Source organism: Aspergillus pseudodeflectus, assembly GCF_044049435.1.
Source record: "Aspergillus pseudodeflectus strain CBS 756.74 chromosome Unknown BJX68scaffold_51, whole genome shotgun sequence".
Lineage (NCBI taxonomy): Eukaryota > Fungi > Ascomycota > Eurotiomycetes > Eurotiales > Aspergillaceae > Aspergillus > Aspergillus pseudodeflectus.
This window is the reverse complement of record NW_027263827.1, coordinates 1-27,374: the sequence shown is the minus strand read 5'-3', so window position 1 is coordinate 27,374 and position 27,374 is coordinate 1. Positions and strand designations below refer to the sequence as shown.

The 27,374-nt window shown below is 48.9% G+C and overlaps 6 protein-coding genes across 6 annotated transcripts; 4 read left to right on the top strand and 2 right to left on the bottom strand.

The window, feature by feature from the left end:
* Positions 1 to 4,712: 4,712 nt before the first annotated feature.
* On the top strand, positions 4,713 to 6,896 carry BJX68DRAFT_278357 (glycoside hydrolase family 32 protein; the record flags this gene model as incomplete). The annotated part of the gene is made up of 2 exons (XM_071048514.1): positions 4,713 to 5,120; positions 5,204 to 6,896. 2 exons carry the CDS (start codon positions 4,713 to 4,715, stop codon positions 6,893 to 6,895), a joined length of 2,100 nt encoding a protein of 699 aa, XP_070895056.1.
* Positions 6,897 to 11,891: 4,995 nt separating this feature from the next.
* Positions 11,892 to 14,906, bottom strand: BJX68DRAFT_278355 (uncharacterized protein; the record flags this gene model as incomplete). Its single annotated transcript, XM_071048513.1, has 3 exons — positions 14,357 to 14,906; positions 13,886 to 14,288; positions 11,892 to 13,832 (listed from the first exon to the last, which is right to left on the bottom strand). The coding sequence occupies exons 1-3, from the start codon at positions 14,797 to 14,799 to the stop codon at positions 11,892 to 11,894; spliced, it is 2,787 nt and encodes a 928-aa protein (XP_070895055.1). The 5' UTR covers positions 14,800 to 14,906.
* Positions 14,907 to 15,226: 320 nt separating this feature from the next.
* BJX68DRAFT_244673 (uncharacterized protein) lies at positions 15,227 to 16,058 on the top strand. Its single transcript, XM_071041356.1, has 2 exons — positions 15,227 to 15,364; positions 15,421 to 16,058. The coding sequence occupies exons 1-2, from the start codon at positions 15,327 to 15,329 to the stop codon at positions 15,932 to 15,934; spliced, it is 552 nt and encodes a 183-aa protein (XP_070895054.1). The 5' UTR covers positions 15,227 to 15,326; the 3' UTR covers positions 15,935 to 16,058.
* A 711-nt stretch (positions 16,059 to 16,769) lies between these two features.
* BJX68DRAFT_244672 (uncharacterized protein) lies at positions 16,770 to 17,591 on the top strand. The gene is made up of 2 exons (XM_071041355.1): positions 16,770 to 17,012; positions 17,068 to 17,591. Exons 1-2 carry the CDS (start codon positions 16,963 to 16,965, stop codon positions 17,288 to 17,290), a joined length of 273 nt encoding a protein of 90 aa, XP_070895053.1. The 5' UTR covers positions 16,770 to 16,962; the 3' UTR covers positions 17,291 to 17,591.
* A 343-nt stretch (positions 17,592 to 17,934) lies between these two features.
* On the bottom strand, positions 17,935 to 25,320 carry BJX68DRAFT_270607 (uncharacterized protein; the record flags this gene model as incomplete). Its single annotated transcript, XM_071046710.1, has 3 exons — positions 17,935 to 23,905; positions 23,970 to 24,615; positions 24,681 to 25,320. The coding sequence occupies 3 exons, from the start codon at positions 25,318 to 25,320 to the stop codon at positions 17,935 to 17,937; spliced, it is 7,257 nt and encodes a 2,418-aa protein (XP_070895052.1).
* A 414-nt stretch (positions 25,321 to 25,734) lies between these two features.
* BJX68DRAFT_257737 (uncharacterized protein) lies at positions 25,735 to 27,135 on the top strand (the record flags this gene model as incomplete). Its single annotated transcript, XM_071043396.1, has 2 exons — positions 25,735 to 25,761; positions 25,846 to 27,135. The coding sequence occupies 2 exons, from the start codon at positions 25,735 to 25,737 to the stop codon at positions 27,133 to 27,135; spliced, it is 1,317 nt and encodes a 438-aa protein (XP_070895051.1).
* Positions 27,136 to 27,374: the final 239 nt, after the last annotated feature.

Sequence of the window (27,374 nt, the reverse complement as noted above, 5' to 3'; positions counted from 1 at the left end):
ATTCTTAGAAATACTTAATCTAGAAAACATCATGAAAAGTTACCATGATAATATTAGGAAAGAATAAGGATTAGGGACTATAACCTTACCTAGGAAAAGTACTACTTATTAGTATCTTTAGGATAAAGACCTTAAAAGAGGGGGATTATTAGAGAACGCGGGTATTATTAGCTAATAGATCTATTATGCCATAGCCTAGCGCTATGATAACTATGGAGAAATAATACACTAAGACTAAGCATAGCCAGGCTATGATGCCAAGGCTTGGCTAAGGGCTATAAGCATAGATAGACTATGATGCTAGACTACGATAGGGCTATGGTCATAGACAGGCTATGATGGGAGTATAGCTGTGACTATACGTAGCATAGTCAGGATATGATAGACATTTAGTATTTAAGGATACTTGTTAATACTTATAATTAGTTTTAGCTACTATCTATTACTTTTAGAATTAAAGCTACCCTACCTTTTAGAAACCTAGTTTACCTTCTTAGTTTATTAAGAAGTAGTCTTCTCTGTTAATATTAGAATACCTTAAGCCCTTCCAGGCCTTAAGCAGGATCGGTTGGACTTATCTGACATTGCAACTATATTACTACTAGCTTCGGAGGAGCTAGCAGGTTTAATACTAGTAAAAAGGCCCTTATAGAACTCTAACTAGTTAATAACTATTTAGCAAGTAGTTAGGGACCCCTTACTTGCTACTTTATCCACCAGCTCCTAAGACACACGGCCACGAACATTGCTAGATAGGAGGGCGACATCTTTATGGGAACCAACATGCGTGCGAAGATTATTAGTCAACTTATAATTATGCTAAGTAGTTGCCAAGTAGTTAGCAGATAGCTAATAAGCAGTAGATAAACACTTATATTTGCTTTTAAGCAGTCTAGAATTCTACAAAACATCTTACCATAGTAAAAGTAGATGCAATTATCCTCATCCTAAATAGTTCCCAAGTAGTTAGTAAGCAGTTAAGAATATAAAATATTATACAAGAAGACTGTTAGACGCTGTGTATAGACATCACCGTAATTACTCAGGTGTGGTGCCCGCACCACGCCGCAGTTGTGAGCCCCAGGCCGCAACCGCGGCCGAGGCTACGCACGTGACACACGAAGGTAACTTCGTGCGCCGCTGGCCTTCCCACGGGAAGACCAGCGATTAGTTCAACAACAATGGAGACTCACTGTTTGACCCTCTGATTCCGCTTCATACATATCTATCCCCGCAGCTACTATATAGTGCGGTTCACAAAGACTTACCTCTTATACTCCGGCAGCTCCAGGCGCCCAGCTTAAACCTCGCGAAGGTACCACTGGTACCACTCCCAAAGCAATAAATTAGCAATTAGAAAGCGGGAAAAAAGCGATTATAATAGAAAGGGGGCTTAAAATAATAATCATTAAGTTTTAAAGTGCTTAACTTACATTTTTAGAAAGCGCTACCATCCTGAAGTTAATAGTGTTGGTAAGTGTTTAAAAGAGGTAGTGTGGCTTAAAATCCTACTGAAGTCAGATTGTGGGTCACATGACCGCTAATACTATTACTAATCATTTTCGTGACGCGCGACTGAAAAATCGATGCCTCATCACCTGCAACCACTCAGCGATTCATCGACTCCTATGTCCAGCTCCTACCTCGGATCGTCTTTGCCGTTGACGATTGTCTGATTTACAAATGGACGCTTTCCATTAGGTAAGTCGCCTTCCCGAACCTGTTCGAGTCCGAGAGGTTTATTCTTCTATAGCTTCTTCACCACAATGGCTGCTCTGGAAGTGGCAGATACCCCGTGTCTTGCGAGTGCTAATCACGATTATATACGCGAGTGTCTTTCCTCAGCTGCAGGGGTGGACTGGAAAGGTACGAAGGGTAGTCCTTCGCTCGAGCTATTGCAGCATACTTTGAATTCACGCCTGCAAAAGGCCAAGTACTCATGAATACTGTTAGCGAACACTGTGTATAATTATGATTGCGATCTTTCAATGACTTGGAACATGGACCTTTCCTCGACCTAGCGAGTATGTCCCTAATCATATCCATCCTACAATGGCTGAATGTCGGCATCGGTGGATCAAGGATGCATATGTCGCCCTTCTATGCTCCAACCCAATTCCTCCTTCTAGCCCTTCGCAGGCTGGAAGTACCCGCTATGCCGCATAGTTACCGAACAGAAAGATGGACTCTTACTAGTGTCCATACTCGCTTGGAGCAGTCGATCGGAAATTGCTAGAAAATAAGGACGTCATCCCCGCTCTCCTGGATTTTCCCTTGCCCATCCTAGGCATATAGCACAGGACCACATCGTGGTTGCCAATCCGTGCATCGATGTATGCATTCGCGTCGCCCCCTTGCCTGCTGTAGTATTTTCTACACCTGTCATATGTTTCATCTAACAGGGCTTCGGTCGCTACCGCCTCGGGAGGAGGCGCAAATAATCGCGATCGCAAAGTCGGCGTGGCTTCTTAGTCGCATTTCGCAGCACGGGCTATAGAAGACTTTCGGAGAGAAATTGAAGCAGACTTTGCCATCTCAAATTTCTCAATAGGAAGGTCTGGCAGTGAAGGGGAACAGAGCTGAAGTCATAGGGCAGCTGAAACGGCTTTTGTGTTCGCGGCCTCAACGCTTACACTCCCAACCGCAGGCCCAGGGTGGACGCTGGCATCGCATCTTTCTCCTGCATTAAACAGGTAATAGATGGTCTGAGAGGCGTTTTATAAATACACAATTTGGTGAATAGAACTCTCCATGCCCCAATTCGACACCATTGCCTGTGGACACTTTCTCTCAGGTAAGATATCAACCTGCTGTGCGCTATCCTGAACATGGCAATAAGCGAGTCACTGTTTATAACTATCCCGAACTGTCAGCCCTTTCGTTACCACGATGGCTGCCTTGGGAAGCGGTAGACATTCCCTGCTTAAATTCTGTGAACTGGGAGGGTGCCAAGCTGCAACCCATCCTTGACGATATTGCATATTGCAGTATACTCTGAACTACCAGCTTGGACAGGCTAATTCCTACCCCAGTCCTGGTAGGCTTAAGGGCATAGCATCTGTGATCATGGCTGATTGAACGCTCCCACCGTTGAAAATACAGCCCTCGTTCATTTATCACTGCCCCTAGCAACTCGATGAGGTTAGGGGGTATGCCAGCGTTTGGCTAGGAATGAATACTGAGCCACACCCTCGAGGGACCCCGGGGTCAGCATAGGAAGCTGTCTGACCGAAGGAGCCCGTAAGCGCTAGGACACCGTTCCCTCCACCCAGAATTCTTTGTGCTAGCGACAGGTTCAACAACCCTATAGTATCCCCTGTATCTTGGATAGGGGTCTGGAATATGTCAGGGACTTCCCACGTGATGATTCTGGACGGAAGGTCCTGGATCTTATTAGATGTGAGATCTGCAGCCCAAGCCTAATTTTTTTTACTTGTTGATATCTAAAAAATAATCGGTCCTAGCTGCCATGCGAAGGAGCATGACCAAATTTCCCAGACAGGTTGCGGAAAAATACCTTAGGATCTCTGGCCCTAGGCCTCCTATTGTATTACTGTGGCAGCGCCTCTTGAGCAGCTGATATGATAGGTTTACTAGAGAATTTAGTCTAAGTTGCGCCAGCATCTAAGCTGGAGGCGAGGTGCTGGTTCCGCCCCCCGTTGCAAGCGAAGTACCCTATGTACCAAGCCAAGTATAGTGGATTCTGAGCAGTGCCCATGCCGTAGGTATTAACATTATCATAGAAGCGTAGCAAGTTCCCGTAAAACCCTTGACGCCGTTTTCATTTTGGATAGCTATGGGCTTGTGGGTCCAGTGCACGTATTTGTTGCTAGTGGCGCGGCCCTAGTTCAAAATACCTAGACACGCGCTGTCGAATGATGCGTGCAGCTCGGGTAATTTGACCTTGGTCAAGCCGTTGGGCTCACAAATCCAATTCTGTTATGGTAAGAAGTAATAATATAAGCGAAAATCCAGAACCAGAGCCCCGGGAAGGAGAAGGTAGAGCAGAGACAGCTGGCACAGTAATATAATCCACCATGGGGTTTTCTTAGCATTGATGTGATAAGCAACTGTCGTGTGTAAAAATAGGCCATCTACTGCAGACAAACCGACTTTGAGGCTCGTCAATAATACTCGACAAATGGATAAACATGGAGATTATGGTGAACAATGCACATCAGAGATGCCCATGGGTGTCGCAAAGGGTCCAGATCTCGGGTAACCCCACTTTCACGGTCGCGGAGCATTTGATGATGTCCGCGAGCGAATCTCTGGAGCCCCGCATTCTCGCAGACCAAACGACCTTCCTCCACATCAGTACGGATCAGATGACCCGCAACCTGTGCCACATGGTATATCGGCACGCCATACGCGATTTTAATCATACTAGACTGACGCTACTTTGCTGGGCTGGGGACTCGGCAAAGGGGCTTTAACTTTGCAATACTCTTGTACCTGCTTGCGAGGCTTCTAGAACCCAGACTACGTTCTTGGCCGACTGCGCCCCCTCATTGCAGGGCCGTTTTCGAGTTCGTTTGCTTAGAGGGACTCGGGCGAAGATCCGAAACACCTCTGGTGAGTTTGATTGGTGTCTTTGCTGAGCAGTGAAGATGGCTTCCAACTATAAATCCCTATAGCCCCCGAGAGAAAAAAGCTCCTATCTTCATCACCGTTCCAAATCTCTCACTACTGTCTACAAGTTGCATGGAATTATGCTCCGAAATTTGTTGAAGACCCTCGTTCTCGGGGGATTGGCCTTCCCCCTTGCCGAAGGGCGCGCAAGCCAGTCCCGTACGGAGCTCTATCGGCCTCAGTTCCACTATAGCCCGAAGCGCAATTGGATGAATGATCCCAACGGGCTGGTGTATGAAGATGGCGTTTACCATCTCTATTACCAGTACAATCCAGGCGGTGATACCTGGGGCGCAATGTCCTGGGGCCATGCGACCAGCAGGGATTTGGCCCACTGGACTGAGCACCCAGTTGCTCTTCAAGCCCGAGGATTCCCCGGTAACATCACGGAGATGTTCTTCTCTGGAACCGTCGTTGTTGACGAACGCAATACAAGCGGTTTTGGTCGCCGGGGCAAGGCTCCCTGGATTGCCATGTACACATCATACGTGAGTGCAGCCCCTTATCCGCACCGCCTTGCTGTCCCAAAGCAAATCCCAATCGGAATACTTGGAATAACACATGAGTGCAGTACCCATTCGAGCAGACCTTGCCAAGCGGCAAGACCGTTCGCAAGGATCAGCAAGCCCAGTCGATCGCATTCAGTCTTGATAAGGGCATGACCTGGACTACCTACGATGCCGCTAATCCTGTTATCCTTGACCCACCAGCTCCCTATGGAGATCAGCAGCTGGAGTTCCGCGATCCTAGCGTCTTCTGGCACGAGGAGACCAGGAAATGGGTAGCCTTGGTTAATCTAGCTAAACTACACAAGGTTCTTATCTACACCTCCAAAAACCTCAAGGATTGGACCCTTGCGAGCGAATTTGGACCAGCGAACGCAGTTGGTGGCGTGTGGGAGTGCCCCAGCCTTTTCCCGCTAAAGCTTGACGGCAGCAGAGCCGCCAAATGGGTCCTCATGCTTGGCCTTAACCCGGGAGGCCCGCCTGGGACCATCGGCTCTGGCACGCAGTATATCGTGGGACAGTTCGACGGCACCACGTTCACTGCCGACCCAGAAAGTCTCTATGATGGCTCTGGCCCCGAGGATAGCGTGATCTTTGAGGACTTTGAAGGTGATCTCTCTTTCGCTGACCGTGGCTGGACAGCCACTGGCGATTTCACCGGCGCGTCCCCAGCAAAGGGAACTCTGGCCAATCAGAACCCGGTGACAGGATACCTTGGGAACCAGTTGGTGAACACATTCCTGGAGGGGGATGCCACAACCGGGACACTCACATCGCCTCCCTTTAATATCTCGCACAAGTACATCAACTTCCTCGTCGGCGGAGGGAGCAACGTCAACGAAACCGCCATTCGGTTGAAAGTCGACGGCAGTATCGTGCACGCCTCGGCAGGGACAAACAGCGAAGGACTTTCGTGGCAAAGCTGGGATGTTGGTAGCCTTGAGGGGAAAAGCGCAGCGGTCGAGATCATTGATACCGCAACTGGAGGCTGGGGCCATATCAACGTTGATCAGATCTCCTTCTCCGACACGCGCGCTACGAACACGATTGCGAACTGGCTCGACTACGGCCCGGATTTCTATGCGGCTCTCAGCTGGAGCGGCCTTCCCCAGGACAAGCGCACTATCGTCGCTTGGATGAACAACTGGCAGTATGCCTCGCTCATCCCAACAGATCCGTGGCGCAGTGCGGCAACAGTTCCTCGTCAGCTCTCGCTGAAAACGGTCAATAAACGGCCAACACTAGTCCAGGAGCCCGTCGACAATTGGAAGACACACAGTAACAAGGTCTCCAAGTTTCCTCGCGTGGATGGCGTTCGCGACCTCGGCCGCATCGGAAAAACACTGGAGATCGAACTGACATTCGACAGCAGGCAGCCAGCGGCCGGGGCTGAGGGGGCTGACTTTGGAATTATCGTTGCAGCAAACAAGGACTTTACCCAGTATACCCGCGTTGGGTATGACTTTGCTGCCCAGCAGGTCTTTGTGGACCGGACCCTCTCCGGGGACGTCTCGTTTGATGGGACCTTTGCAGGTGTATACTCTGCACCTCTGGCTCCATCAAGGGACGGTCGTGTTGCTTTGCGCATCTTGGTTGACTGGGCTAGCGTTGAAGTTTTTGGCGGTCAAGGTGAAGCGTCGATCACGAGCCAAATCTTCCCTGCAAAGGATGCCGGGTATGCTCGCCTCTTTTCTACTGGCGGGAAGACAGCGGACGTTACGCTGCGCGTAGGCGAAGTCCGTTCCACATGGCGCTAGGATGGCATTGCGCAAGAAGAACAACCGGCGATCGAAGGGTTATACCTAGCATTCGCGCTATTAGTTCGTTAGATTGTTCAATAGCTGCTTTATCATGGGAGTCTAGACCGAAATTTTGTCGGTTTATGTGTAATATAATCAGACTTTCTAACCTTGTAATGCTTCTACCCCGTAAGGTACTACTTGATAAGTCTAGACGCGACAGTGAATCTCTCGCAGCAAGGTTGTCAATGTCTGAACTTGGAGAAAAGGGTAAACTCCAATGTTTATTACTACTTGCTCTGTAGTTACAAGGAAGATACTTTGGTTACCAAAGGAAGAACAACCATACTGATCTGCTGTAAACCCGTGTAGAACAGCCGGAAGAATGGCCCAACCATTTGAGCTACCTGTTGATTGCGTTGTGGTGCTTCCTGGCCCAAGGTCGACGAGTATCCATGCCCACGACGCAGCATCGCCACCTAGGACGGCGAAAAACTGGATCCTGAAGACCCTAAGATACCAGGAGTTCTGACACCGTCTTTTGTGTCTTATTGGAGTGAGAAAAGGGCTACCAAAAACATGGGTGGGATAGTGAGCCGGTCACGCACGTCTGGCGTTCCCAGTTGGTTAACAACTGGCTTTCTCAGCGTCAAGGGCCTTATTCAAGACCAACAAACACGTCAGTGGTGGGCTTCAAGCCAATTGTTGGAAAAGGAAAGAAAAAAGGAAAAGCAAAAACGTGGTTCTGGGGCTCCTAACGCGATCCTATCGAAAACTCGTTCCTAGTGGATAAGTTTGCCTTCTGACATTGAGCCTATCGCTCCCACAGCAGACCACCTACCCCAAGCTCTCCTTAGCAAAATAGTGGCGGAACGGTTCCCGGACATCACTTGATTCATTCTTGAAGGTTGGGAGTATAGTTCAATGGATAATCTGGAGAATAACTACTTGTTCGAGAGTTTAGAGAAACTTGGTAATGATTTGATCATGACCGCCATTGCCACGAGCCGAAAGGATGGTGCTACAGTCTGCCCAGTATTGCTATGATTATGGAAGAAGCCTCTCTCTATAGGTCCTGGCTGCACACAGGTTGCTTCAATAGGAGGGGTAAATTCATTTATCTTCAACTTCTCTTAATCACAACTTTAATCATGCATAAAGCCATATATTGCATCCTAACAGGCACCCACACCCCTTGAGCTGTTGCTTATCACTTCTCCTAGTTCCAGGTGGACGGAACCTGGTGCGCCCTAAGTTCAACTCCACTAGTACTACCATCTATCGAGAAGAGATAGGTGTTAATAGAGTTATTACTAGGGAATATCTAAGTAGTAAATATAACTTCCCTATTACCTCTAAAAACCTGTATAGAGTACTAGTTAATAAGAGTATAGAAGAATGTAATATTACTATTATTTAACATAGGTAGTGTATAATATATAGTTAAGAATAAGTGTTAGACATTACACTGCGCACCACAGCATAGCTACGTGCCTTAGGCCGCAGCTATAGCCTCAGCACGTATATAACATACTAGAATAACTTTATATATTACTAGCCTTTCTATAGGAAGGCTACTATAGAAAGGCTAGTAATTAATTTCCTAATAATAGAGGCTTATTATTTAATCCTCTAACTCTACTTTATATATACCTATCCCTATAGCTAGTATATAGTATAGTTTATAATTCTAATTACTACCCCTTATAAAGCCTAAAGATAAGTAGAATAAATAGTAAATTACTATAAGAGCCTATTTAGGGGTAAATTCAATAATTAAGCTAGTATAAAGGTAAACAAACTATACTAATAATTCTAAATCCTATAGATACTAATCTAATTAAGTATACTATAGACGCGCTTATTAAAGATATAAATAATATAACTAAGGAAACCCCTAAACTATACTTAGTAACCTTAGAAACTGTGAACCGCAGCTAATGTAACTGCGGATAGAATGTATATGAAGCGGAATATAAGGGTTTAGAATATATGTATTTATTATAGCTAAACTAATCACTAGTCTTTACTATATAAAGCCTAGTAGCTATACTATATAGTTTATATATCACATGTTCCTAGTAAGCAGGAGCTGTAGCGCGCAGGTACAGTGCCTCAGGTGCCGCACTGCGGGTATGCTGTGTACAGGGTCTAATAGAAACCTCTAATAATAAAGAACCTAATATATCTTATAACTGAATTATAGTTAAGCTATAGAGCTCCCTAGAACTAGATAATAAAGAGCTTAAATTATAAGTATAGATTATAGTATACATATAAGGGGTGTAATAATATAATCTTTAATTAGAAAAGAAATATAAGAAAGCTTATAAGAATAATATTAGAATTTATAGGAAGCTTTATATATAGAAAAAACTAGTATAGTTAAAAATAGCCTAATTAAACTAAGTAGATTTAAAAGCTAATATATTCCTTAAAGTAATTCTAAATGATATAAAAAATACTTATAAACATTCTTCTTTTTAAATCTAATCTATAACTATAACTATATTATTATAAATAATCAAGTAATTATTTTAAAACTTCTAGATAGAACTTATGGCCTTAAAAAAGAGAAGAAGAGATACTATTATAAAAGAAGTTTAATATAGTCCTTTTTAAAAGTTATAATATAAAGGAATACTAAGAATAATTTATTTTAATAAAAATATACTTTAAGATTTAGCCCTCCTACTTTATAAAGAAAGATATAGAAGTATTATATAAACTTTTTATAATTAAGAAATAAGAGGATTTAGGATTTAAGATTAATATAATATAAAATCTATAATCTTACAGCTAATTATATAAGAAAAGTTTAAAATATATTAATAATATAGTTAGTAACCCTAGGATTCTTTATAAGAATATAGTTATTTACTATACTAATATAAAATAATACAAGATATAAAATATATAAATATTTATATAATATCTTAAGACCCTTATAAATATCTTTAAACTAAGAGAATTTATATAAGATTAAAAAAATTATTATGTAAGATCCTTCTTATAATATAAAATAAAATAGTAAGATATTTTTAATTAAATTTTATAAATAATAGTTATAAGAGCTATATTATTTATTTATAAATAATTAAATAAAGGATGTTAATAAAATAAGAATACCTTAAATATATAAAAATTTATAATTAAAAAAATACTTAAAACTTTAATATATTTTGTATTTCTATATTAAAGCTATATAAAAGAGATATAAGTAAATGTTATCTATACCTCTAGGTTATATATAAAAGGTAAGCTAGACTATTTGGCAAAGGAAGTTGATTAGGTATATCTTACTATACTAAGAGGTTTAATTTACAATAAGACTAAACCTTGTAGAATATAAGGTTAAGGGTTAAGCATAGGTACATAAGAGATCCCCTGTTAATTCCTTGACATGATGACTATGCATCCTTCAGGGGTATTATGATTCAGGGGTGGTGTCAGAGAGCCGCGCTAAGACATGGGATACTGTCAGCCAATGGATTTACCCCGTAAGATTACGGTTGACGTGCTGTCACGTTAATAGGACGGAATAAGGTTAATCCACATGATATAGTAATACAGCAGTATCAATATGTGCCAAGAGTTGCGCGATAATTATGATATAGTAAAAGAGATATGTTTAATATATCTACCAATAAAGCAGACATATAGGAATGATATATTAGCTATGTTAAAGAATAGTATCTAGGAATACTTATTCACGTATATAATTAGTTTTAGCTACTATCTATTATCTTTAGAATCTAAACTACCCTACCTTTTAGAAACCTAGTTTACCTTCTTTGTTCATAAAGAAGCAGTCTTCTCTTTCAATATCAGAATATCCTTAAGACCTCCTGGTCCTAAGCAGGAACTGTGAACCGCAGCTAATATAACTGCGGGTATAATGTATATGAAGCGGAATATGAGGGTTCAGAACGTGTGTATTGGTTGTAGCTGAACTAATCGCTGGTCTTCACTGCGTGAAGCCCAGCGGCCGCAATACGTGGTTCGTGCGTCACGTGTTCCCAGTAAGCGGGAACTGCGGCGCGCAGGTGCGGTGCCTGAGCGGTGCCTGAGGCACCGCACTGCGGGTGTGCTGTGTACAGGGTCTAACAGGAACGATAGGGATTATCTGACAATATCTAGAAGGGGCTTGCTAGTACTTATTCTAGTTACCTTTCTAAGATTTCTATAGTTAAAGTTGGCTATAAAGTAGTATATATATATAACTAAAAATTATACTAGTATACTATAAATCTATATTAGAAATTATCTAAAAGACTAGTTTCTTTTAGTATTCATCTAGCACCATATTACTAGGAAAGGCTAAAAGTGCTATACTATAATCCTAGGCCTTAGGGCTAGATGTATAGCCTAGGAGAATTAAGCCAAGAGTAAAGTAGTATAAGGCAGACTTAAGTAGAAAGACTACTAACTTTTAGTGGCTAGGCTAGTAAGTAGTAATAAAGATAAATTCTACCTTAGTATTTCAAGGCCGCATGGTATGACTGGGCAAAAGGAGATGCGGCTCAGGGGGAGAAACTGTCGGTCAAAGCAATGGAAACGCAGATAAAGCATCTAGGTGCAGAACATGAAGATACGCGAAGTAGTGTGAATATGGTGGGGTTGATATACTCAGTTGAGGGTCGCTGGCAGGCGGCAGAAGAGGTGTTTGTACAGCTAGTGGAGAGGACGAAAAGGGTGCTAGGTGCAGAACATCCTGACACCATGGCCAGCATGGGCAACCTTGCCTACACCTGGAAACTTCAAGGAAGGCGTACAGACGTTTTAGGGTTGATCCGAGAATGCTGTATACTGCGCAACAAAATATTGGGGCACAATCATCCATACGCCAGAAACTCCTATTCCGCTCTTTTTAACTGCCAGGAGGAGCATGCTTTGTTCCGAAATCAAACCCTTCTATCCGCACCACCTTACGGAGTAGATTGAACAAACACGGCATCTGCAGGAAATTCCGGCACAGCACTTAGCAGCCTCAGAGTGGTGGATTTGAGCGTTACTACATCACAAGACAGCCTTTTCTATTTCGTGCTTGTTCCTCTTGTCGCCGCATCTCCTCACTCAGAATAGCTGCCCTATCTTCGCCGAATACGCGTATGAAGATTGTTGGGACATCTACGCCCTCACGGCGGCCGGCGCGAAGACAGTCCGGGCGTGCGCCAGCCTGGATCAGCATTCTACAAGTTTGAAACCAAGCCTTATTCAAGCTCTGGTAGGTAGGACTTCCTCCGGCCCCGTCCGCCTTATGGGTTTCGTGCATCGAGATGAGGAAAAGAGCCCAGACCGAATATCCGTCGTTGAGATACACAGGCTGGTTTGGATTCGCCCCGTGCTTAAGCAAGAGTTCAACCATGTTAGTATCAAGACTAGGGTCGTCCCGGACGGAGTGATAGGGCATGGAAATCGGCGTTGATCGGCGGGGGCGAAGAGCGTAGTCCAACATCGGCCGACCCTGTTTCTCTAACCTGCGCGGGTCTGCTTCGAGCTTCGCCCGGACATACTTGACAAGCCGTGCTTGAACTGTCAGGGCGAGAAAGTTACAACGGCCACCTTCGTTGTACTGATCGAGACCTCGTGACGGCGGCGAATCTCGCGCATGTGTCCAATGGTTGCTGATATTACGAGCGCGATGGCTGTTGACTTTGTCCAGTTCATCAAGGAGGGGGACGAGCGGGGACTCTTCTTGAAGTGCGCTTCGTTTTTCGACCTCGCGCGCGTAGTACAAGAGCTCGTCTGTAAGCCCGATGATTCTGTTCGCGTAATTCGGATCTCGAAAGTTAGCGACAGGAAGGGCTTTTAGCAAACCGAGACAAATCCTGCTCAGAGAAACCAAAGGATCGAATTCTCGGACCAGGTGCTTCTTCAGCTCTGGTTCGTACACGCGTAGAAAATCGCGCACGGTGCGATGCAGGAAGTCTACGGAGTGGCTTGAGAAAACTGACAGTCCTCCAGCCAGAGGTTCATCGTCGATGACGAGAAGATCACTACATCGATTTCTAACCCGGTCTCTCAACGAAGGGTATAGTTCCTTGATTAGCGCCCTAGACGTGGGTGCTATTTGAGCATTAATGGCATAGTCCTCGTTTTTCCTCTCCTCTTCGAGTAAAAAGAAGGCGTAGAGAGGCAGTGGTTGCAGCTCTTCCACGACAACGAGAAAGTTCTGCGCCATTTCCTCGCGATGGAGCTTGGGAATGCGAGAAATCATGCGTTCAAAGTAGCTGTACAGGTCGTTTGGGAATTCATCGACAATCTTTCGTAGGGTAGCCACCTGCTCGCTTCTCTCCGCTTCCCTGACGATGTCGTCGGTGACGAGAGAGACCCAGAGCCAGACTCCCGCGGCTCGAGCGGATATCTCGTCGATGATTTCGAGGCAACTAGGATCTGATGCGGCCAGTCGTTGCCAATTAGAACTAGAGGCCAGGCGTGAGTTGATATACCTCCTCATGTCTTCCTTCGTGAAGCGCGCGATATCACAGGGGCTGCGGCGCCTTCTCAGAAAGTCCTCGTATTGACGATCAGGCCTGCTTGACACGCATATCTTGACATGCCCGCATCTGGAAAGAGTCTCGAGGAGTTTGATAATGTCTTTCTCCTCCCCAGCATATTCGTCGAGCCCGTCGATAAAGAAACAAAACTTGAAGTCCAGCTCAGTTTGTCGCCCGATGGCCTCGAAGACGTCCGTTAAATCTTCCATTTCCCACGCTTCATGGTCCAGACGGTCGGGGCAGACGGATAAGATAAGGCGTGGGGCAGATTTAAGGATCTGGTATAGGAGCGACTGAAAAAGGCCGATGCCGCTCTTTTGCATCTCTGTCCCTTGGTTCCAGAAGTAGTAAGCGGCCATGTATAATTTCGCGGTGCCAGACCATTTCTTCAGGCTGTGAATAGTGCGCTCGTCCTCGAAGACAAATTTCATCAGCGTGGATTTGCCACTGCCAGCCTGGTTGCCATTAGCCAAACACGTTCTACTCGCCACAATCGACAGATACATACTCTTCCGGTAATGTAGAAAACGTTGTCGTCATTCTCCTGATTCTCCAGCCATTGCACAAACGATGTTTTTCCCGGATCATATATCCAATTGTTGGACCGCTGGTCCGCATCGCGGATCTGGTGCCATCGGCGGCGTAGCTCGGGGAAATACAGGCTCTTGAGTACGGCGATTTGGCGGCTGCAGGTGGACTGTTCGCGCTGCAGGACCTCAAGCTTCATTTTCAGGCTAGACAACTGCGCCACTTGAATCGCTTCGCGTCTCTCGTTGTCTAGCTGGGTTTGTGTTGTTAACCGAAGGATGTCTTGCCGGATAAGATCGAGCTTGGAGTCGTGATTCACATCCATCCTTCTGTGTGAGGCCTCGATATCCGCGAGCTTTATCATAATCGATGAGTGTTGGTCACTGTGAGCAGACAATAATAGTCAGGCCAGCCGCACCTATAACTTGGGCGCCTTTTCGAAGCAACTCACCGTTGCATAGCATTTCCTACACTCATTCGGATACGCGCATCCAAGCTATCAAGTCTCGTTCGCAGCGCTTGGAGATCGGAGCTCTTGAAAAAGCTTTTTGCAAAGACCCGTGCACTCTCCAGTGTCTGTGACCGGGCATCCGGCCGCACCGTAAGGCTCTCGATTGTTTTCTGCAGTTCGTCCTGTAGCCTTTCGCATTCTGTAACCATTGCGAGGATGCGGAGCTCATCTTCGGAAAGTTTCTTGTGGGACAGTTGCTGCTGCTTGACTTCAGTATTCAAAGCCCGAACGTCTGCCACGATCAGGTCAAGCTGGTGGATTTCTGCGGTTGTCCCGTGCTGAGAATCGCGGATGCCTTTCGCTCCCGACACAACTTTCAGGCCAAACTCGACGAAGGTGATGATGCTTGACGCGAGACCGATGATCGTGATGGGATCCGCCATGACCGCGTTGTCCAGGCGCCGTTTTCTGGGACCGCTCTGCAATGACTGCCAGCGTTGGCAGAGAACGTTATGCCTCCCTCAGCTGAAGTTGGACAAGCCACACTTGCTGTCGTAACGTGATTGGGCATGCCCGCACGGCATCTTTGTCCTGTTGCAGGGGTTGAGCCTGGCGCTAACCGATTTGAAGACCGAGCTCAGCAGCCGCGTCAATTTTGGAGTCTGCAATCGACCAGCCTGGAAAACACGGTGGGCGAATCAATTGGTTCTTCGGAGTGATGAGAAGACAGGGGATGAGGCGGACCAGATTTTTCGATGAAGGGCCAACGTCTCAGCTCCGCCTCTGCAGGTGCCCCGCTCGCTCGCCCACTTCGCTCCCTCTAAAACAGAGTGGAAGGCTTAGAATCAACCACCCACGCACTTTCGAATCTGTTTTCTTCCGATGCCCGTTCTTTCCAGCTTTTATCGCTATTGATCCCAGCAACAATCCACCCCCGTTGCCGTGACTGCGATGAATATATATCGGTCTGATGGGAGAATATAAACCGGATCTGGAACGGGGAGAAGGGTCTGTCCGGCCAGTTGTCCCTCGTTTGCGGGAACTAAAGAAGATAGGAATACTAGTCGTCCCCAACATGTGGTTGACAATGTGCGAACACCTTTGCTCGGCAGCGCCCAGGGTCAAACCGAACGCGGGTACGCAACCATCTCCCAAAATGTTGAAGACAACGTGGAGACCCGACTTGATCTTCGAGACTTGGACAGTAAAACACGACTCTCGCAACATGACAACCCCTGTATCCGCCTGCCGACCCTGTTTCTCCAGCAGATAATATGGCTCACCCTCCTCGAACCATCCATACGTTTCGCTGGAGAGTCGATCGGATTTGTTTTCACACTACTGCAATACCCCATGGAATGGGTCGGGCTCATCCTCAAATGGATTGGGGTCATCATTCTCTTCATCCTAGACGCGATGCTAAAAACGGTCTTGAACACTCTCCTAGTACCATTTGCTATTGTCGCTGCACTTCTAAGAGGCAACCCCATTCTCTTGTTAGCGGCTATCCTTCTTGCAGTTCGGCTCTTTTTCTTTTGGTACTATTTATTGGCTCCACCAACTGCGTCCGCTTTATAGCTGTATTAGATACATTACCCTATTTACGCTTCACGGGTTGTGAGAACTTGCCCCTAATTGCGAGTTCCTACCTCGAGATGCTGGCTTTTACTTTGATGCGGAAGCGCAAGAAGCCCTCTTGCCGCGCTGTCCATCCCTCTCCCGTCATTGACTCCTAGCTTCGCACGTAAGAGCACCGATTGTCGCGACTGTATAATCCATAGCAGCTTCATCAATCGGATATATGGTGATACAGGCTGATTGTGCTCAGAGGTTACCGTGCGGTATGGGTAGGCTATGGTAAGTCCTTTTACTAGCTCGAGCCCTTCACCAGGCATGCATTCTCTGCTGCGATTGTAGGTCCAGGACTATCACGTGGTTGCTTTTTAGACCAGTTACGTACTCAAAGTTGTATCTGGGTGAAATAGTATGTAGAGAGTAACCGCTGGAGGCTTTCATATTTATAATATCATGAATCTGGGATCCAGTGTACTACAATGGACTCGCTGCAAATGATTAGATGGAGTCATTGACTCTGTCAGTGCCAGGATGTCGAACTTCACCGCGTACGTACTGTAATATTTGGTCCACCGCCAGAAGAATATGAAGGTCCGATTCATCGAATCTAGCAGCGAAGCTGCGCTAAATACAAGAGAAATAGGGGTAATCTAACTAACTAAATAAGGAAATAGAAACGATACAAGGAATGACCGAGCGGGCGCTGACCAACGGCAAGTTCAGCATTGAAGTGGAATACTAGCGGTCACTAAAGGTCGACACAGGAAGTCCACACGATCACGTGTTCTACCCCACCTTCCTGTTGACTGATTCAAGTTAGTCTTTCAGTACCACGCAACTGGTGGAGGAAACAAAGGAGGACAAGGGAAAACAATCGCGTGTTTCTCCTAGCTTATTTGTGCCTTGAGACATTATCTGCAGCGTACATTGAACGAGGACTGAATATTTGGTCTCTCCGGTGTGACACACCCACCACAAGATATCGAACCCAGGGCCTCCTACCGAATCTTTTTGTACGCAGTTACCCCCTGATGGTGCAATATGGGCGGAATTTAGAACATGGAGAACGTGGAGGCAGGACGTGAGTTGCCCTTATACCTTGAGCTATACAGATTTCTAAGATCATATGCGTATAGCTCTGGCAACGTGGAAGATAACGTGGAGACACCTTTGCTGTTGCGGGACCTGGATAGCAGAACCCCGTTGTGGCAACATGATAACCCCTGGATTAGACTGCCGGCATATATAATCCAACAATTCATATGGCTTGCCATACTCAAGCCATCCGGAAGCTTCATTGTGGAATGGATGACGTTTGTACTCGCCAAAGTTACCACTGGTCCCTTGCATGGTGCTTAATACATTGGTGGAAAAGCCAAATCTGCTCTTGATGCTTTCATTGATCTGCTATGGAGAAATTGCCACCCTTTCTTTGCTGTCTGGATTCTTTTCAGCCTTATTCCACTTCTTACTGCCTTGCTCCTGCTGGTTATACTCGTGATTGTATGCATTCCCATTCCCTACCTTAATCCTAATGGGCAATGCCATTACCACAAAGGAGGCTGACCGGGAAAGCTAAATCTGCCAATGCTCGAGTCGTTACTGTCTAACGTCCATTTGACACTGTAGTCTGACATCTGGGTGGACGGGTGGACCAATGGTCGGGCCAAGGTACAGGTGTAGTGTTTAGTTAGCACAGGATCCAAGGTCGCATGCGTACATGCAAAGGCCAAGGGAGGCTATTCCGCCCCGGATTAGAGGTACATACGGCTGGGAGCAGAGACAACATAAAGAAATACTCGGGATTCGCATGTGGTCACCCACTATACTGCTAACCTACTAAAGAGTGTATCGCTTAAGTATAGCTAAGTCCGTCGAGAGGAAGCCCTATTCTCCACACCCCGTGGTCATATGTACTGTGCATAATTGTAAAATGGCTGTTATAGTGCAATTGGAAATACAGCAATTTCCTAGGCCGTTCTTTGGGCCGACCCTTTTGGCCATCATGACGGTTCATGCAATCTCTCCACCGCAAAAGAAACTAGATCTGTAACAGAGGCGCCGCCCATGATCAGCAGCGTTGGCGCGTCAACATCCACCTCGCTCAGGAACCAGGCCCGGATGTCCATCGCGACAAGAGAGTCCACGGACTGGTCGATCAGAGCGGTGGACTCGTCGATCCGATTCTCCGGTGCGAGGCGCAGGATGCGGCGGAGGTGAGTGACCAGCGCGTCGCGGATGACGGCGTATGTTGATTGTTTGTCGGGAAGCGATTGCAGCTGGGAGCGGAGATGCTGCTTCGTGGCCTTGACGTGGGCTTTGCTGGGTATGGTATCACTTGCGGTGTCGTGGGTGACAAAGTGATTAAATTTGGCGTCGCGGCGGCGGATTAAACGGGTGGTATTTAGGGTTCCGGTGTCTGGGGGGGTATAGTCAATCCCCATCACAACTTGGGCTACACTTCTATCGCCGTGAAGGTTAGCGGACACGGCCGCAGCCTCCTTTCCTGGGCGGCCAGATAGGATCGCTTCTGCAAAGAGTGTATGCAGATCCTCCTCCCCGATATTGACATGCCCCAGGGATTGAAAGTGCTCAAAGTCAAATGTGCCGGATTCGGCCGCTTGACCAATACCGAGAACCGCCGGGATATGCATCGCGAAGCCCGGCACGCCGCGCTTCCGTCTCTGCGTCACCAGCGCCGTCATGAACTGGTTGGCGGCCGAGTAATTTGCCTGGCCCGCCCAGCCGATGACGCAGGAAATGCTGGATGCGACGACGAAGAAGTCGAGCGCGTTGTCCCTGTAGAACAGATCGTCTAGGAGGATCGTCCCCTGGACTTTGGGTGCGGTTGCCGCGACGAATTGCTCGTGGGTCATGGCTGTGAACAGGGCATCTTGGAGGACCATGGCACCGTTGACGAGCCCGGCGATGGGCGGGAGTGTGGCCTGCATTGTCGAGTACGCGGAGCGGAGGGACTCTCTCGAGGTGATATCCATCGCAAGGGGTACCACTTTGGCATTGTACCTGTCCCGCATTTCCTCTATAAACTTCGGATGTGGGTTGGGCGTGCGGCTGCTGAGAACGATATGCCGCGCGCCATGTGCAATCATCCAGCCTGCAATCGACTGCCCCATGGCTCCGGCCATACCAACAAGCAGATATGACCTGTCGTCTCGAAAAATGATGCCGGAATCAATGGGTTGCACTCTGGCCGTGACAGTCTCAGAAGCAGTCCAGTCCACAACTGAAAGCGATTCCTGGAGAGGAGCATGTGAGAACACCGCATCGAGCGGAATGCATTCCACCGACAAGTCCGACGGATATTGGATACCGCCAAGTGCTTCTTGTAGAAGGTTTGCCACATGCTCTATCTGCGTAGAAGCGCTGATATTCTCACTGGCGACCTTGTGGCTCAGAAATGCCGATTTTTCCAGGCGCAGGCAAGCGGGAGGGAGGGTTTCAAGAATGCCATTATAAGAAAGAGCATCCGACCTCGAATCTTGCGCGAAATTGACGAAGAGAGAAATTTCGCGTGGGACCATGGGCTTGTGATGCAGGGAATGTATCGAATGTTGTCTTTTCTGGTAAGCTCCCGTGGCAGTATTGGAAATCACGTTCACATCAGCTTTGGAAGCCCTCGTTTGAACCGCCCGCTCCACTGCTGCATCTACCCCATGGAGAAGGATAGAGCTACCCGGCAAAGCATAACTCAGAATCCGTACCGCAACAAGATGCGCAGCAATAGACACAAGAAGTTCTGCTGTGGGTGGCGTCGCAACAGAAATGCACCATGCAGCAGGGACTTTCGCAGGCGTTGTCTGGGAAATGGTCAAAGCCACCATTGGATCTCCAGTGCTAATTTCAATACCTGCGCACACTCGGAGGAAGCCCGCAGAGCCTGCAAATACAGTTTGTAGCACTGAGTGGGTTACGCGCAACGTTCGAGATCCGGTACCGGGACCCGGAAGGTGGGCCAAAGGCGACAGCTGGCGGAGAACCAGCTTACCGTTCTCCAGACCCGCAAGCTCCAAGCTCACACTGTGGGGATCTACGGTCTGCAGAAAATCCCGGTATCGAGAATTATATCTGGCGTTCTTCTCATGGTCTGGGACCAACCGCGGAATAAGTAGTCGTCCTCCACGGACATACACCTCCGGCTCTGCTGTCCATAACAGGGAGGCATCATCCCCCCAAACACCAAGAGCTACCTGCTGAAGTAATGCATTCGTTAGGTCAGTAGCTGTCATGGGTTGGATGCAATTTGGTAGGTTAGGGTCCAAGCCGTAAATCTGGATATGCATCGTTGGGTTCTCCGACTTGATGGTTCGAGCGATCCCTGTCATCATGTAACTGTATGGCCGATCTTCCTGTGACCCGCACGTAGCCCAGATCACAGTTCGTGCGTTAAAACATGCCTTGAGGGCCTCAAACTTGCCAGGAGTTACCCCGGCAAGGTAGGGTTCGTCTAGGTCTGTGAGGGAGAGTATGCTGATACCACCTGCGAGAGTGCCTGCAAGCGGCTGTTGAAAGGCGGCATAGTCTTCGAGCATAGAAAAGGTCCGAATATTGCAGAAACGGCCAGCGGCGAGTTTAGCAATGTCCTCAGCAAGCTTAACCACCGGCCATGTCGTACCCCCGATGATAACCAGCATCCCTGTTTGCACACCGGTAGGCAGTGCTTCAAATGAAAGTGGACTGCGCAACCATCTTACCCGGTGGTCGGCAGCCTGGGCGACAAATAATACAAACTCTTGTGATGTTCTTGCCGCAGGAAAGATGGCGTCGACCCCTGCAAACCCATTTGCCTTCAATGCCGTATCCCACTGACCTAGACTAAGAAGTGGCAACAATGGCAGCGATCTCTCAAAACCGTTGTGGCCCACAGGAGCTGTAGGTGTGGCCACATCGCCAGCTCGAGTGTCGGCGGCCGTCGCTGCAACTGAAAGAAGGAAACCTCCAGGCTTCAATAATCTGCCGAGACTGGACGAAGACGATTCGACTGTTTCCAAGTTAGGGCGAACAGCCACAGCCACGATAATATCATAAGAGCCTTCAAAGGACTCGTGCTCTTGGTAGTTTTCTTCAATGCTGAAAACTTTGCAGTTGAGTGGGCGCGATTTGGTGCAGAGGCGCTCCCTTGCACATTCAACTAACGCGGCGGAGGGATCAGTAAAGGTGTATGAGCCATGTCTGCCCTCTATAGCGTCTAGAACCGCCAAAGTTGTATCGCCGGCCCCTCCGTTAATTTCACAAATATCGCATCTAGGATACCGGTGTGAGATGGAGAGTACAGCGTGGCTGACACACTCGGCAACAGCACTATCCCAAGAGGAGGAGCCCTCGTAGTGGAATGAATCAACCATCAGCTTATTCACACTGCAGTCTTGCATTGATACCGAGCCCCAAACTCCACTTGCGGAAGAGGTGAAACCCGCCGGTCCGTCTTTGGCTCTAGCGATCTCTGACTCAGGGAAAGCTGGTGCGTTTTCGAAGCGCGCAAAGATAGTCTTGTCGCCTGCCGGGGTGGCTGGGGTAACAGGAACGAGGGAGACTCCTTCAAACCGCGCGAATGCATACGATGCGTCGGCAGTATGTAGAAAAACATCACCAACGACAGAGGTCGCCTCTTTCGAACAGATCGATGTCACAGCATTCAGTGAATGCTGTTTCCCACCTTTCCCAAGTGCCGTGAAGTAGGGATTTATGATGATTGACGCCACAGACACGGGGGCGTGCAGCGACCATATCTGCCCATCGCCGGGGTACGACCAAGCTGCAAAAATCGTTTGCAAGGCAGAATCAAGCATCCCAGGGTGAAGTGTCAGGTTGTCCTCCCACTCTGAACCGGATCGGTTTATTACCCTGCTAACGCAGTACCCGGGCTTGCGTTGGATGTTAGACACACCGCGGAACGGAGTTAAATAATTGTACCCTACTCGCGAGAGATTGGAGTAAAAGTGGTCTTCGTCCACACTGACTAGGTTGTATGATCTGTCTGCCACAATTTTCAGACTGTCGGGATCAGGGCTACCAAGTTGCGCGAATATGCAGCCTTGTGCGTTGAGAGCCATAGGGCTTGACTTGATTTTGGAATAGCAAGCCCATTTGGCACGAACGGTGTCTTCTGTTATGATAATCGAGGAAAGGCTAAATATTGTCTCTATGGCCGCATCATCGGTGTCAAAAACCATTGCCCGGGTGATTTTCAGATGTGCAAGTTGCAAAACTTGTATGGAATCCTCTGGCCGAGAATTGATGAGTACGAGTCTGAGAGCTTCAACAGCGGCGCTTATGTACCCCATCGCCGGGAAGACAGTCTGGCCCTGGAGCCGGTGGCCACTGAGCCAAATTACCTCACTCGGCCGTAATATGTTGCGCCATTGATACACGCCGGGAGTGGCTGCCTCCAGACACGGAAATCCGAGTAGAGTGTTGAATGGATGCGTCCTGGTTTTGGACAAGGAATGATCCCCAAAATGGCCATCGTGCCAATGATCCCGCGTATGATCAAAGGGATACGGTGGTAAATCTTCAAGCATGGTCGGGCGCCGCGCGGTACCAGAAAGTAACCTTTCGACGGCCGAGAATTGGACGCTGTTCGCACCTAGATGCGTCCATATATATCCCAAAGCACTGCTTAATTCGTCAATATCATTTCTCCCACGGTGTATTAGGCCAGTATAGGGCACCTCAGCTGCGTGGTCAAGCATGGACGCAGCTGGCCCTTTTAGCGCTGGGTGGGGTCCAATCTCGATGGCCAGATCAAAGGGACCTTTCTCCAGGGCGTGTGCAAGCGCACCTTTGAACAAGACAGGATTGCACATGTTATCAATCCAGTACTGGTTTGTCAATTTGCTGGGACTCATTATTTCACCGTCGAATACTGTCGAAAACCAGACTGGACATGATATATTTGCCTCCCGAACTGGCTGAATGCCGCAAACGTTCAGGGAATCTAGAAACGGGCCTGCACAAGGAAGCATATGCACACTGTGGTAGGCCGTGTCGACTTTGAGCCGTCGCGAAAAGATCTCCCGTGCTTGGAAGTCTTGTATCGCCTCCGTGACCGCATCCTCGTCGCCGCTGAGTGTTACCAATGAGGGCGAATTCTCTGCGGCAACGTCCAACCTTCCGGCAAAATGATTATTGCAATAAGCCTTACCCTCCGCTGCTGAAATACCAACAGCGACCATGGCTCCCCGAGATATGTTAGGATTGGGGCTGGCGGCGAGACGAGTGTGCAAGCCGCGCAAATACGCCACACGAATCGCATCGGCTGCGGAGATCATTCCCGCAGCATATGCAGCCCCCAGCTCTCCAGATGAATGACCAACGACGGCAGTCAAAGATATCCCAGCGGCGCGAAGGATATCCACGAGGAGGATTTGCACCGCGAGAGAGAGCGGCTGCGAAACGGCGGCCTCGGTCACACGCGAGGACTCGGGCTGGGCAACGAGCTGGTCATAAATAGACCAAGTAGGGCAGTGGTCTAGATTCTCGATGGTCTGCAGGGCTGCGTCGAACTCGGCTATTCTACTGCGGGCAAAAGGGGATTTTTCGACCAGTTGCGCGCCCATTCGGGGCCACTGCGCCCCCTGGCCAGTGAAGATACCGAGGACTCTGGCTGGCTGGTGCCTTGCATTGTGTCTGATACCGAGCTTCTCACTCTGGATCATCTCCAGAGCGTCTTTCCCATTTTGAATCCATGACGCGGCAACAGCTGCGCGGTATGCGCGGTAGGGGAGGGTTGACCGGCGATGCTGCAAAGTGTATGCCAGGTCTCGCATGTCAACATTCGGAGTACTGTGTAGGTAGGACTCAGTTGCCAACAACATCTGTCTAAGTGCAGCTTCTGAAGCGGCCGAAAACACCAGGGGACTAAAATGCGTTGACGGGGCCGCATCGTCCTCCTGCCTCGTTGGAGGGGTATACTCTTCGAGGATGCAATGAGCGTTTGCTCCCCCGAATCCAAAGCTGGTCAAGGAGAACCTCCGGTCAGATCTGGAAAAAATAAACCATCACACATGGGAACCCATACCTGTTTACACTAGCTCTTCTGACTTGGCCAGGAGCAACCGGCCACGCAAGAGCGACCGTGGGGATTTCAAGTCGGTCAAAGAAAGGCGCCACGCTGGGATTCAGGGTTTTGAAATGAAGATTCGGCGGGATAACTTTGTTCTGCAGCGCCAAAGCCGTACTTATAACACTCGCCAGCCCCGCCGTCCCCTCCGTATGCCCAATAACAGTTTTCACTGAACCGACCATCAACTTCGGCGCCTCCCTCGCCGCTAGAGATCCATGCGGAAAGAACGCGGTCGCTATTGCCTCAGCCTCCTGTGGATCTCCGGCCTGTGTCCCCGTTCCATGCGCATGGCAATATTGTGGCCGGTCACTCAGACAGTTGACCGGGTCCAGCCCGGCGCTCCTGTAGCACTCAGAAATCAGCGCTGCTTGAGCGCGGCCGCTGGGCGCGGTTAGCCCGGATGTCCGGCCATCCTGATTGACTGCTGTTCCCCGGATGATGCACTGGATTGGGTCATTGTCGGCTAGGGCTTGGGATAGGGTCTTGATGATGACGGCGGCTACCCCTTCGCCGCGAGCATAGCCATCCGCTGAGGCGTCCCACATTGCACAGCGGCCGCTGGATGATAGCATGCCGAGGTTGCTTTCAGAGATAAACGTTGCTACCGAAGTGAGAAGAGGGCTGTTAGATTCTTTCGTCATTCCGGACAGGGGCAAAAGTACGCACAGGGGCTTAGAATCAGATTGCTCCCCGCTGCAACAGCAACTTTGCTCTTGCCACTCCTCAATGCCTGCACAGCCAAATCCAACGCTACCATGCTGCTAGAGCAGGCAGTATCAATGGTCATGCTCGGCCCATGCCAATCAAAGAAGTACGAAATCCGATTTGCCATGATTCCCCGCTCCACGCTTGAAGCGGTGTATCTCGGTAGAGCTTGCCAATCCCGGCTCAGCATCTGATGCCAATCGTCGCACATCATGCCCACATATACTGCGGTATCAGATCCTTGGAGCTGTTCCATGGGCTGGCCCGCGGCGTAGAGCGCGTCAAAGGTAACCTCCATCAGCAAGCGTTGCTGGGGGTCCATGGAGTCAGCCTCTCGAGCTTGAATATTGAAAAACGGAGCATCGAAGCGGGCAATGTTTTCAACAAGCCAGTAGGCCTTTGTTGCGTTTGTTGTGCCGTGGTGACTGGCGACTGGATGGTAGAAGGGATCTATGTCGAAGCGAGAGGGCGGAGGTTTGCTAGAGATGTCTACAGGGTTCTCTATCAATGACCAGAGCTTGGAGGGAGCAGAGCATCCTCCAGGGAACCTAGCTCCATATCCGATGAGGGCGATGGGCTCGTCCATGGTTGGTGGTGGCATTGTGAGTAGAGAAAGTAGTATCAGGATCCGCGACAGCAGCGAAAGAGGCAGGTCGTTGAAATGTTGAATGGAAACGTACCAACATCGAAGAGAATGCCAAAAGTTATATGCTGACTAGCAGGGCGCTTATTGATGCTCACTGGAGAGCCTCGCGATGTTGGCATGGATTGCAGGGTCAGCGTGTGTAACACAGGGTGTGTGACACAGGGCAGAAAAAGGGCAACTGGCGGCCCCCATCCATCCAGTTCTTCTCTTCTTGCCCGTTACGAGTTTTCTTCTTTCTACAAGCACCGGCGTGCAGCAAGAAGCCTCAGCAGGCCAACTTCATCTAGCCCCCTTCAGATTGATTTATTATTCTTCTCGACCCCCCTACCGTTGCTGGTGTTGTCAGCTCAACAGGTCAATCTACAAGCCATGGCCCCTCCAAAGTCCGCAATAATCGTGAGGCCCAACAGCCTGACTCTCACTCAAGCGCTATACCCGTAGCCACCTATGGCAGAGCACCAGCTAACTAATAATGCCCAGATCGGCGGCTCCATCTCCGGCCTCCTCCAAGCCCTCCAGCTAAAACGCATGGGCGCCTCCGTCTTAATCCTCGAACAGGACCCCTCGCACACCCGCGGCGCGAGCCATGATTCCGGCGTCACAATCGGCCCCAGCGTCATCGCCATGCTCAGGAAGTACGATGCGACCGCCGGAACGCCCTCGGTTATTCCGGCGGAATTTCTCAGCGTTGCGTTGCGGCAGCGCCCGCGCGTGTTCAGTACAGCATGGAGACATAACACGAGTAACTGGGGCTGTCTCTATTCAGTGCTGAGGGCGAATGTCGACGGCCTTGTGTCAGATGTTGTGCCCGTTCCACCGGAGAAGAGGGAAGGGGATGGGCAGGCGGTCTATAGACCCGGGAGGAGGGTTGTTGGGATTGAGTATGACCAGGCACAGGGGGCTGTGAGTGTGTTGCATGTGGATAGTGGTAGAGGAAGCGGATGTCATTCAAAGCACCGCAAGGCGACAGAGGAGGCCGAGATGGAGGTTGAGAGAGTGAGTGCTGAAATAGTGATTGCGGCAGACGGGGTCCACTCGACGATCCGGCGGTTGATGGGGATCCCCACGCACTGGAAGTACGCGGGCTACATCGCCTGGCGCGGAACGGTGTCCGAGGACCGGCTGTCGGCAGAAACAGTACGATACTTCTCCGACCGGCTGACGTTCTCCCTTCTCGGGGGCACGTACTTGATCACCTACATCATTCCTTCGCAGCAGGGGTCCGTTGATCCCGGAACACGGCGTCTCAATTGGGTGTGGTACTACCCAGTCGCCGAAGGATCAGCGGAAATGAACGCCATATTCACGGATCTCAACGGGGCATTGCAGCCTCATACAGTGCCGCCCCACCTCCTCAACCCTGCCGTCTGGTCCGCGCATCGCCGGCGCTATGTCCCCGGGCAAACCACTGCAGCCGTGGCTGAGCTCGTCATAGAGACATCCCAGCCGTATGTGACCAAAGTCGGTGAGAGTGACGCTCACCCGTCGACCTTCGACAACCGACTTGTGCTAGTGGGGGACGCATTTTCGGGGTTTCGGTCCCACATGGGATTGGCTTCTGAACAGGCCGCGCGCCACTGTTTTCAGATGGAGAGGGTATGGAGGGGCGAGATGACCCAGGCAGCAAGGGACCGCGAGGCTATACTATATGCAAGGAGGCTTTTGCTGCTGAATCGACTGGTTGGATTCTTGGGGCTGGAATGGTGGTGGGCGGAGATCAGGACCGTGCTGGCTTATCTTTGGCTGATGATGATATGCAGGTTCATGTAGGTGAGATTCGTCGTTTGGTTTCCTTATTAGCAATCTGGTGCAGTATGACTATCTATCCGGAGAAAGGCAACATGAATGCGGGCTTACTTGGCCAGGCTAATCTCTCAAAAGTATGCTAGGAGTTGAGACCAGAGTATAAGCTGTATACCTTCCGCCCTCCCCTGCCTGCCTGCAGCACATAACTGCAAAACGGACCATCCCATCCCGGCGGCTGGGTCAGAGAATGCCGTCAAGTACGA